General features: G+C 39.0%; 1 protein-coding gene across 3 annotated transcripts in view; it reads right to left on the bottom strand.

The window, feature by feature from the left end:
• The window catches only part of DMGDH (dimethylglycine dehydrogenase), a 105,253-nt gene that overhangs the window by 86,595 nt on the left and 5,607 nt on the right, over positions 1 to 13,051 (bottom strand). Inside the window, exons 2-3 of one of the 3 annotated variants that reach the window (XM_088130077.1) lie at positions 6,871 to 6,981; positions 5,375 to 5,499 (exon numbers count right to left, since the gene is read on the bottom strand). In XM_088130077.1, the coding sequence (XP_087986203.1) occupies positions 5,375 to 5,499; positions 6,871 to 6,876 (131 nt within the window). In that variant the 5' untranslated portion in view covers positions 6,877 to 6,981. Of the gene's footprint in view, positions 1 to 5,374; positions 5,500 to 6,870; positions 6,982 to 12,043; positions 12,350 to 13,051 lie in introns of those variants that run through there. The other 2 variants (XM_088130076.1, XM_088130078.1) reach the window with 2 other exon arrangements.

The raw sequence follows: 13,051 nt of genomic DNA, 5'->3' as shown, positions 1-13,051 counted from the left end.
ATGGAATACTTAAAATAAGCTGCGTTGGTTTACAAGATGCTACTGCGGTGTTTCTCAACCTCAGCAATTTTAAGATGTGTAAACTTCATCTCCCAGAATTCCCCAGCCAGAACTGAAGTCCACATATCCTAGTTAAGAAACACTGTGCCACTGTAAATGTGTGCTCAAGAAAAATCCCAAGCTTACTAGGCACTTATACTTATAAAAGCAGGTACGTTTTCAGCCTCAGATGTTTTCAGTCAACCATCCTCTAACAAACATTTGTTGTCCATCCAGGGAGCCAAATAGGAAGACCTATTCCTACAAGATTTTTTTTTAAGCTTATCTTTTCACTTTACATCTAGGTGGAGCCATATTAATCTTTGCAGCTGTTCTCTCTTGGTTGGGCAGAGGATTCCTATATTGTATTCTGGACATATGAATACATATTCTAGATTTAGAAGATATTCTTAAAATTAAGTGTTTATAGTTTAAGCAGTTTACTATTTTGAGATGGACAAATAAAATTTATAAAACAAAATTTATCCTTATTAGCTTCTCTGGGCAAGAATAGTTAAGAACATTTATAATTAATGAAACTAAAATAATTCCAGTGAGATAATTAAAGAACTTGTTAGCACACAGCATGGCTGACTATTTTGTTAAGGCTGTTACTGAATAATTCAATTGAATCTAGTACTACAGAGGACAGTGCTGTAATTCATAGCAACCTGAGAATTCTTTCAAGTGAACTGCAGTATAACTCTAACAATAAAAAGGCTACACACACACACACCAGTTCATTACCCATGTTTAATAAGTGATAATTTTGTGAGAAAGGAAATGTTTTACTCCTCACCGTATATTGCAATTTTAGTGTTATGTCTCTCACCATTGGCTGTAATAATAGCATTTGAATGTACTAATGTCATCAAGTATCTGTTAATTTAAAAAAAAAATTGAAATGCAAGTATAAATTACTGAAGCCCCTTTGGAACATTGGCCTTGAGATCAGGTCCAAAGGCTCAGGTAAGATTCCCGTGGGTAGCAGGGTGGCTGGTAAACAAGAAGGTTGAGCTGCTGGGACAATTGGGGGAACCTAATACACAAGCACTCATACCCCAGTATCTTATGAGCACAGATCCTGGTCACAGGCAAATTTTCTCTATAGCTCACACTTCTACCCTTCAACTGTGCATCAAGATGGTTGTAGACCCCAAAATCCCAATAGGCAGTATTGTTGCTCTCACCAACCAAATTTCATTACTATGTTCCAGGTCCACCTCTTCATCCACTATTAAACTACGGATTAAAAAAAACTCATTACAGATGGGCCTATCATTTACCATCAGCAGCTTGAGGCCAAGGGTCACCAACAGGAATCAGAATCAGGGCTGGAAATGGGGACTTGCACCAAGCTGCTAGTCACCCTTCCCCTAAAACAGCCTGCCCTGTGATCCTGCCAGAGCTCCAACCTGTCCCCACCAGGATTGACTCATCTTGCCCAGCAACATGGAATCTACCCCACAACATGGGTTTCTAGATTCTTATGGAAACTACACTCCATACCACTCTTACAATTACAGTCCTATCACTCACTTTCCACTCAAGGTCAGGAATCTGATCACACCCTTACATCAAACACCCTCCAATTCTTCACTTTATCAACTTCTACCCATATGCCTGAGTAGTTTCCCACTGGCTCAGGGTAATAGTCTTCATCTCCATTGATGATGTTACTCTAGCTAGGGGCTCTCCACAACTGACTTGCACTCAGATATAAACAAACACCCCCTGGAACTGTAATACAGCTGTTCTAACTTCACTGGTCTAACTATGATTGTCAGAGGTCCTCACATACTGGAATTCAGTTGGCTATATTCTACAGAGGTTTCTCATGCAATTTTTAACCCCATCCTCTTCTTGCCACAATTCTCATCACATTTCTGCCAGCAGTCAGCAGACCCCTTCCTTGGCTCTTTATGGTCAGCCCAAGGAACAAGAGAACTGGTCTAAACCTCCCCAATTTCTGCCAATCACTTCAGATCCCTAGCTTTAGTCACTGCTGCTGATCTTCATTTTCTCCAGTTCTAAGAGTGCCCCATCATATCGGGGGATGAAAAATTGTACCTTGATCCACCATTCTCTGTGTGGCAAAGGATTAACCATTCCAGAAAACAATGTTCCTTCCAACCACTCTAGTCCTTCAATGAATCAGCTTCCAGTCAAAGCTACAAAGTCAGCTTCCTTGAATGACCATTCTTAGCAGTCTATAAATTGGATGGTGAGTTGCCTTCTATTCCACTATTTCTCACCACCATTGTTTTTGCTCTTTCTCAAACTCTATCATTCACTGCATAACTCCACTTCTCTTTCTTTAAATCCTAAATGTAACTCACTTCCCTATCTTCTCAATGTAGCTTTACATTTCCTTGCACACAACTTTCTAACTTATATCTCTTTGTTTGCTCTCACGCTTTCATTCTCAATTTGCAATCCATACAACCACCATCTTGAAACTTATTTTTCTCATTAATGGTATGATGTGATGAGGTTGGGCAACAGGAGCTTGGGAATGAAAAATCTAGACTCCTTGCATCAGAAGTTACTATATAGCAGTACTGACATTTTAACAGCACAGACTGCCACCCACTTCACTTCATACTGAGGCATCCTTTTTTGACAGTAAGTTCAGTATAAACATTGCTATGAAAGCCAATGTCTGCTTGCAGGAGGAACCACAGGTTACTGCATTGGTGATTAAACAAGATATAAAATAAGTCACAGCAATTTTAGTGAGAATGATATATACATAATCTCTCAACCCAAACATAAAATCCATATAGGATAATCATCTTGTCAGAACAGGTTTTATCCATTACATCTTGTAAATTTTGCACAATATTATGCTGTGTAACAAAGATACCTGTTTGTGAATAAATTTGATGTGTCTGGCAAATAAGAATAAAGAATTGTCAAGTCAGTAAGGAAATGAACCAACAGCTCCAGAAATAAATAAGGGTGTGTGTTACTGATGTATTTCTAACAGTTCTGCTGGACTACTAAATTCAGATTCAACTGAGAAATCTGTCTTATTGTTTGGTAATGATATATTTGTTGTTTAATTAGCACGGTGAACTAATAAAGTAATATAAAGCATGAATATATACACTTTCCTATTTTATATAAATCTAATTATAATATAGAGTATCCAACTTGCAATATTTGGGTATTTTAAATATAATGTGTATAGGGTTTTAGAGGCACAATTTATCACATGATATATGTGTACATTAATTAAAGACTTTTATATTATAAAAATTATTATATATAAAAAGCTATGTCAGGTAGCTATAAAAAAAAACCCTCCAAATTAGGGCAGTATCTTTATTAGGCTAATTCAACTTAAAAACTAGTGTACAATTTTTCTTGAACTCTAAGATTTGCACACAGTTTTGTAACTAAATACAAATATGAATCATTCTTATTTATAAAATGTCTAATCAACCATGAACCCTAAAATTATTGAATTAAAAAGAAGAAATCCGCATATATGAAGAAAAAAATAAGAACATAACAGAAAAGAAGTAAGGAGGAGTTGAAATACATATATGAATAAGGAAATGATATAGGCATCATTCAGTACCATGTACAATTATGCATAATACTATATTACTATAACAAACAAGTAATCTAGTACATAAGGAACTCAGTTTTACAAGACTGTTACCCTGTAATCCTGGATGCAAATTGCTTCTAGTACTTACTAACAGGTATCAGAGGTTCTGGAGAGAGCTAACATTTCGGGGGAGCCAGTGAATGGCCCCCTTCTGACAGCACAAAGTTTACGCAGAAAACCATTTTCTGTCCTACTGTCTTCATTTACTAAACCTAAATATTCATCTCTGCTAAACATAACTGATAGGGATTGTGTATTTCTTTTGAATCAAGCCTGTACATCTGACCATTATCCAAACATTGTCAAAGTTTTCAAGCTAAAGTAATCTTAGATTTGTTCTGTATTGCCTGTATTATTAATCACCACTGGATAGTGAGGAAGATATATCAAATTCAGAATTTAGTATCTGGGACAGAGAGATAATCCTTGGACAAGTAAATTGGTCAACTCAGAACAAAATTATATCTTTTTAATTTAAGTGCATCACATTTAAAGATATTTTTAATGTTACTGTTGCACAATTTCATGAAATCTAATACAATACACTCAAACGTTCACATTCTGGCAACCTTAACCAAAAATAGAACAAAAGCCCTTTGTGCTAAATTACCAGGAGCCAAAATGTTCTTGAATACAGTTTGTCTACAAGAATTCAAAGCCAGTTTGCCTGTAAATAAGCTGTCATTTTGTATAACAGAAGATACATTTCTTCACACCTTGTAAAGAAGTTAGTAAATATTATTAGAAGGAAGGGCATGCTAATACAACCTCTTATCATCCCAATGTGATTATATTTTCAGGAATTTTTGTCATAAGGATTTTTCAATTACATTAGCCAGCCAGAGGCACTTCCAGATAGCACCGAATATGTTACCTAGCCAGGTAATGAAACGTTTGCAAGAAAAGAACCAAGCTCAGAGAACCCCAAGGACTCCACAGTTCAACCCTGAGCTACACATATTCGCTTCTATTGTTACTTCCAGATAACTCAATGCACCCAGAATCCGGTGTCCACAAATTGATAATTATTGGTATGAAATGGCAGAATCAATGTTGGGAGCTAGAAAAATAATTCTGTCTCAACTGGGTCAACAGCAATTGTGTTTCGAATCTTGTGTACATTGCAGCTATTTTTAGTGTTACTCACCATCATTCCTATTTGTTGCTACTGCTATTGAAAGAGCTGTTTGGACACTCAACCAGTTGAAGATGATGGCTACACTTCAAAAGAGTTTACTGTCATCTGTACCTCTTAGCCCTTTGTGCCACAATTTCTTACTTAAGAGGTTCCCTGAGCATTTGGGGGAGGAGTTGACTGATGCAGTTGTTACCAGAAAATGACCTTACAGAGTTGCTGCATCTGAGTTATAAAAATCCAGGTGACTTCTTTTTCTGTAACTCTTTGCTGCCATCTAGTGGTTGCCTATCCCAGTTACAGCAAGCCTGCCTTTTTGTTACTCCCTTCCCCCAGTATTTCTTTGGGCATATCTACATGTCCCCCTATCTTCAGTTTCAGCCTAACAGTTCTTGAGGGACATCTCTGCATGACACTGCCTTCCTCTTAATCCTAGCTCATAGCCAATATCAGCCAACTTCACGATTTTCTGAAGTTAAAATGGTGTTTTCTGACTTCTCCCAACATAAGCTTTCCAATTTCCAGCATGTATGGTGCTTTAGTGGTGACTTAGCTAATAATTCAACAAGGAATCTACTCACCTCCTGTGAACCCTTTTTGGCCGGTGCAGCCCCCTCTCCTCTGGTCTCCTCTGGTCACTACCCACCTGTGGGTAGTGGTGGGTAGTGGCTGACAGGCAGCTCATATAGCGGGGAATAATATGACTCTGAAAAAAGTCAAAGCAAATGAAAATCTTTGCCTGACTTAGCAGTCAAATGTTCTTGATTAAAAACAAGCAATATACAGTAGCTTTAAGAGAAGTAAACTGATGAGATTAATCAGTTCCAGGGATGTAGCCATATTGCTCTGTTACAACCACACAAAAAGGGCACTCATCTTAAAACAGAGTGGGCAACTTTTCAGTCCTGTGGGCTACATGTGTAGTGAGTGGCAAAATATACACACAGATGTGCACTGAAATGCATGCATGTACGTACATAAGCAACCCCCCCCTCTATGTTTGCATGTGTGTATATTTACACACATATACATAAAAGGTAGGATAAAAATTGAAAAATGGGGATTCTGTATTTTCACTGGATTTGAAACAAGACACAGCACAAAACAGTTCTTGTGCCTTTTTTCACTTTTTATTAGGAAATCAAATAGTAGTTAATTTTGGACAAGAGTTATTTATAGCTAGATAACTACATTCCTCCAGTAGCAATGTATGGCTGTGAGAGCTGGACCATAAAGAAGGCTGAGCGCCGAAGAATTGATGCCTTTGAACTGTGGTGCTGGAGAAGACTCTTAAGAGTCCCCTGGACTGCTAGGAGGTCAAACCAGTCAATCTTAAAGGAAATCAACCCTGATTGCTCATTGGAAGGATTGATAATGAAGCTCAAGCTCAGATACTTTGGCCACCTAATGCAAAGAGAGGATTCTTTGGAAAAGACCCTGATGCTGGGAAAGATGAAGGCAAAAGGAGAAGAGGATGGCAGAGGATGAGATGGTTAGATAGCATCACTGAAGCAATGAGCATGAAACTGAGCCAACTCAGGGAGGCAGTGAAGGACAGGAAGACCTGGCACAATATGGTTCATGGGGTCACAAAGAGTCAGACACGACTTAATGACTGAACAACAACAAAACTACATTCCGTTCTCCACTGGACAGATAACCTCCAATGCTTCAATTTTAAAAAGAATTTTGAAGTATACTTCTTTTTCCTCTACTGAACATGTTCTCTACCTAGGTATTTGTGCATTCTAGAATACTGGCTTAGCATATATGCATACATTTCTATTTCATAGTATTTTCTATTTAAAGTAAGTTAAACATACTGGCCAGTAGCCCCTCTTCCGGGCTAACACAGGCATTCTCTCTGCCTAGGAGAACTTAGTATGTCCCATCATTTCTCCTCCTCTTCAGGTCTTCAGCAACTCTTCTCCAGATCTCACTCAGCTCCACTTCAGGAGAGATTAGGCTCTACTTGAACCAACAATCATTCAGCAGTGTAACAGAGCTGAGTACATCTCAAGATCACTACCCAGTACTGCTCAGTATTAAAACCAACAATTAATCTTTAATTGTTTACCTTCATGTTAGGTTGCCAGCCATCATATCTCCTCCAAGATTTAAAATTCTCCTTCTCAATTGATTTTTTAAAAGTCTTCTTTGCCAGTCTATCAGCTGTCCTTCCCTTCTCCTATTGAAAAAAATATTTCTAAGCTATCTGTCATGCTCTCAGGCTCTACTAATCAATATCAAAAAGAACAGAAAGTTTGTTTGGGTGCTTGTGTGGATTCATGACAGACTCACAGGAAGGCATGGACTCCTGTAGGGGGGAATCCCATACACACATACTTGAACACACAAGAATCTAAAGCTATCTCCTTGTCTCCCAGGTGATCTGGACAGAGCCGAGACTGTTGAAGAAGGAACATTAAATTTTTTTTGCCTTCCCCCTCCTGACTTAAAGACATTCCTGCAGCTGCTGGAGGATTTTCTAAAGGACTTTTTTTAATAAGGCCCAGCAACATCTGTCATTTTGGCACTGACACCATGATCTCTTGGATACACAGGGAAAAGATTTTCTAGTAAAATTGGCAGGACCTGCCACAGCAGTTAATCAAAAATGTGGGGAAACAAATTAGAGGAAGGATCATGGGCACCAGGTTGCATGAAGCTTTCCAGGCTCTGGAATCCTACATGAGATTTGGAGGCTGCTGTTTGAATATCCCTGTCTCCAAAATAAACAGAACAATCCTGCTTCTACTCAAAAATAATTTCTAGTAAGTTTAGAGCTTACTTCTAGTAACTATACCTATTTACCTGGCAGTAAGCCATTAAGCACTATTAAACTAATTTTCAAATAGACAGAAGATTCCACTGAAAACCTATAAATCCTAATAAAAAAAGAATTCTATACAATTCAAAGAAACAATTATTATGAGTGATAGACAATATAATTAATATTTTGATGGTCTATAAAAGAAATCACACAATTAATTTAAAAAGGCTACCAAATATACAGTATAAAATGAAAATTTTGTAAAATCAGTTTGAGAAGAAGAAACTATACCACAGTTAAGAAATGCTATAAAATGCATCTGGGTTACATTCCTGCTAAGAATGTTTTCAACAAACAATGTAAGTTTTAGGTGACAAATAGATGTACAGAGCACCCTGCATTCAAGCAACTCTAAGTCACCAAACAAGAATGTATGACAACTCACACATCATTTATATGGCAGTTCATATGAAAAAGAATGCAAAAATTCTGACACACCTGTGGAAGCAAAGCTTTTGCAAAATAAGTTATTGAACCAGATTTCTTTTTTAAAAAGGGGGAAACAGGTCAACTTACTAAAAATAAGGACTCCATTATTATCTTAGGGCATAAAAACGCAGAAATGAAGCAGTATTAAAAGTTTGATATGTCTGACTATATGTCATAGTTTTTTATAGATGGTTTTAAGATTCTCTAGGTATTAAATTAAAGCAATAATTAAATAATGTTTATTGCTCTGAAAGCATACAATAAAAAACACACATTAAAATCTACTTTGCCATTTCTCCATATACCATGATAAACTGTCATCTTGATCCAAATGATCATCAAGCAATGACCCCATTGGAATAGTTCTATGGAGATACCACATGTGAGATTTAATAAACTATGAATGATGGTCTACCATTAGCCTGTCTTGTTTGCTTCTCTGAAATAGATACTTCTAAATCGTTTTGCAATGAAAAGACTGATCCCAAGGTACAATGTCAGGCAAATAGTAATTCAAACTATTTGGAATTCTATCAAAATCAAAGATCAGCAAGGCAAAACAACAACATTTAAATGTTAAAAGAATAAAATGTATCCACCTACCATCTTTGGTCAGTAATTTCTGACAAGAATGAAATGTATTTCTGTTTTAAAAGAATCGCAGCAGCAGTTATGTATTATATAAGATTGATCTATTATGTGGCTTGTGGTTTCTCCCACAGTTCCTTATTTACTATTTTGGGGTTTAACTTCTAGTTGTAGTTACAAAGCTAAAGTGTTTGTTTTTCTTTGCTTTTTGGGGATAGATATTGTATGTCTACTCTATTAAATTTATATATTACACATTATATAAACGGGACTATCCAATTTTACACTAAGGAGCCTCACAACTTCAAGTGTCTTCCTCCTTTACCACAAGTATTGCTGAACGTACCCACTGTACATTTAATAGTTTTATTGATTCGTTTTATGCTACTTTCCTTTGAAATTACCTTTAGTGAAAGTTGAAGCTTTAAAAAAAGAAATATGTAAATTATGAAATACTCATCTAACAGAAAAGAGAACACACATGCATAAATGAAGAGGATGACAAAGAGAGGATATAGTGATGGTCCTATTCATATTTGGCTTGTGCTTTACGAATCACAGATACAGTACATAGGCCCTATTTAGTCAACCGTAACAAAAAATATTCCCTACTCAGAATGTAACTTGCTATCATCTGAATCTCAACTGATGGGAATTTTCCATTATTCAAACTCATTTTGCCAGAATAATACTTGCCACTTATTAATTCCACTAATTCTGTCCTCGGAACTTGAATAAATAAATCTAAATATTAAATAGCTAATGAGAATCTGCCAGAAAACATTTGTCTTTGGATACTTTTTAAACAATTAATATTTTTAAAACTACCAAGATAACATCACAACATTTAAACACATGTACAGTACAGGAGAGCCCACTATTTTAGGTATATTTTACCAATAGCTGTTTTAATTGTAGAGAGACTAATGCCCTTTATGTCTCAAGAACTATATTTAGGTTCATTTCAGTTGCATAATTTTCAGGGAAAGTCTTTGAAAGAACTCTGCTGATTATTAGGGGTTTTTGTTGCTGTTGTTTGTTTTGGTGCCCTCAGGTCAGTGTTGACTCCTGGCAGCTGCCTGGACAAGCCCCTGCAGTTTTCTTGGCAAGATTTTGGAAATGGTTTGCCACTGCCTGCTTCCCAGGGCTGAGAGAGAGCAACTGGCCCAAAGTCACCCAGCTGCCTTTGTGCCTAAGGCGGGACTAGAACTCATGGTCTGCCAGTTTCTAGTCTAGTGCTTTAACCTCTACATCAAACTGGCTTTCATTAAAGTAATATTTTTATTTTAATGCTAGTGATACAAATGACCAGGTTCAAATTATCCCTACTTTGGACACATTATGTAAGGACCTAGCTGTCTAGAGAAGGCTCTTATGCTGGGAAAGGTGGAAGAGGACGGTCAGCAGCAAGGTGACAGATTCAGTTACAGTGGCAATGGGTGCACCATTGGAAGACCTGATTGACCAGGTTAGGGATAGATCACCATGGACAAATCTATCTATATGGTCACTAAGAGTCAATAATGACTTGATAGTACATAATCAACAGCTAGTTTTGCTTTTTCCCACTGATACTTGAAATTCACAACATTTCGAAGAAGGATACATTCTGGATTGGTGATGAGCCAAGATAGCTGGTGTGAAATATCTGGATCTTAACTGGGCAAAGGGCTTTGGATCCAGCCTCGGCACCTTTGCTATTCCTGTTGGCAGCTCTTTAAAGGCTGCTGGCTCCAGCAGATACAGGGAGTGTGTCTATGCCTGATCCAAAGCATGTTTGTATTAAAACATATTGCTACACTACATCATTATGCATTACAATCAATGCTTATGTGTTATTTCCTAATAAGGTCCTTGGATTTTAAAGTGCTGGACCAAAAACAACTGCATCGTGACAGAAACTATAACTTACCAGTTTGCTATTTTGAATGACAGGCATATACAGTGGGGCAAAAAAGTATTTAGTCAGCCACCAATTGTGCAGGTTCTCCCACTTAAAAAGATGAGAGAGGCCTGTAATTTTCATCATAGGTATACCTCAACAATGAGAGACAAAATGAGGAAAAAAATCCAGAAAATCACATTGTCTGATTTTTAAAGAATTTATTTGCAAATCATGGTGGAAAATAAGTATTTGGTCACCTACAAACAAGCAAGATGTCTGGCTCTCACAGACCTGTAACTACTTCTTTAAGAGGCTCCTCTGTCCTCCACTCGTTACCTGTAGTAATGGCACCTGTTTGACCTTGTTTTCAGTATAAAAGACACCTGTCCACAACCTCAAACAGTCACACTCCAAATTCCACTATGGCCAAGACCAAAGAGCTGTCGAAAGGCACCAGAAACAAAATTGTAGACCTGCACCAGGCTGGGAAGACTGAATCTGCAATAGGCAAGCAGCTTATGTGAAGTGAAGAAATCAACTGTGGGAGCAATAATTGGAAAATGGAAGACATACAAGACCACTGATAATCTCCCTCGATCTGGGGCTCCATGCAAGATCTCACCCCGTGGGGTCAAAATGATCACAAGAACGGTGAGCAAAAATCCCAGAACCACATGGGGGGACCTAGTGAATGACCTGCAGAGAGCTGGGACCAAAGTAACAAAGGCTACCATCAGTAACACACTATGCCGCCAGGGACTCAAATCCTGCAGTGCCAGACGTGTCCCCCTGCTTAAGCCAGTACATGTCCGGGCCCGTCTGAAGTTTGCTAGAGAGCATTTGGATGATCCAGAAGAGGATTGGGAGAATGTCATATGGTCAGATGAAACCAAAGTAGAATGATTTGTTCTAAACTCAACTTGTCGTGTTTGGAGGAGAGAGAATGCTGAGTTGCATCCAAAGAACACCATACCTACTGTGAAGCATGGGGGTGGAAACATCATGCTTTGGGGCTGTTTTTCTGCAAAGGGACCAGGACGACTGATCCGTGTAAAGGAAAGAATGAATGGGGCCATGTATCGTGAGATTTTGAGTGAACACCTCCTTCCATCAGCAAGGGCATTGAAGATGAAACGTGGCTGGGTCTTTCAGCATTGTTGGAATAAAATGCTTGCTTATCAGAAACTTGATTCAGGCTTCTGCAGTGTGGCCAGGCCAGTGGCCGACACACGAACCAGAAACCTAGGATGAGGGAAGGTACCAGATAATAAAAGCACCTAAAAGCACGATAAGGCGATCACTGCTTGAGAAATACCTGATGCCACATAAGCAAGTAGGGAAACGTATAACCATGACAGGCTATACAGGAAACATAGAATAAACCAATAGTGTTGCTTAAAGCTGTTGCATGACTATAAAAGGCTATATGCCCCCACAACCTGCCCCCACCACCTGCTTCCTGACTTGTAATACCCAATAAAAGAGTAGTTCAGAACACGCTCTGGGCTCACTCACCTCGAGGAAAACCTGCGTGTTTGTCTTCACTCTCGCCTGTCGAGACCCCATGAGTGGCCCACCCTGATGCGGACAGCAAAACCGCATTGTGGTGACCCCGACGTGATCGCGTGATTTCACGAGGTGCATCTCGGACCGTCCTTACTTATTCGCTCGAGGGGAGCTGTGCACTCGTCCCGTCTGAAACACGGCTGGATATTCGTAAGTATGGGCGGAAAATTCTCTCAACAACAGACAGCGCATCTGAAGGAATTGAGGGAATTAACCGAATCTTCCTCTAAAATTTCTTCAAACGGAGGCAAAACCCTCCCCGTTTGAAAAACAAAGAATTAATTGGCCTTTTGTCTTACATTTGGCAACAATGTCCATCATACCCTGAAAAAGGGTCACTGAAAATATCCACATGGACAAAATTGGGGGAATACTTCCACGCGGCCCCTAGGGCCCCGGTCCAAATTCTGACCTCATGGCGTGTGGTCATGGAATGCTTAATGATTCACCATAAATTCGACAACCAAATGCCGGCAGAACCCATACCACCCCCGTATGATTCTGTTAAAAATTCTCCGGCCACTTTACTTCCCATGTCAGCAGGTTCTGGGTGCCTTGATCCAGCCAATGGTCCCACGGCTCCCATGGCTCCAAGTCCCCCCCTGACTATAAAACCTCAAAAGGGGGGTCACATAATCAGAGCTATGCAGACTGCTCAGCAGTCAGGTCAACTCTCTGCTGAGGATCTTGAAGCGTGTGCAATGTTTCCGGTGACCTGGGTGGTGCCCGCCGGAGCTGCTGCGGGCGCTCCTGGCCAGCCGGTGCATACGCACATAGATTACAAACAAATCAAAGAGATTAAAAGTGCTGTTAGAGATTATGGCCTGCAGTCGCGTTATGTTATGGGCTTGCTTACTTCGCTTTCTACTGCTGCTGTGGAAATGCTGCTTGCAGATTGGCAGTCACTTTTTGGCATGATTTTAACCCCTGCTTAATATGTAATTTGGAATTCGGAGT

This window comes from Python bivittatus, unplaced genomic scaffold, assembly GCF_059951505.1.
Source record: "Python bivittatus isolate LINGU-HERP-01145 unplaced genomic scaffold, Pbiv_v1 ctg000850_np1212, whole genome shotgun sequence".
NCBI lineage: Eukaryota > Metazoa > Chordata > Lepidosauria > Squamata > Pythonidae > Python > Python bivittatus.
Note: the sequence above shows the minus strand (reverse complement) of the source record. Positions and strands in the feature narration are given on the sequence as shown.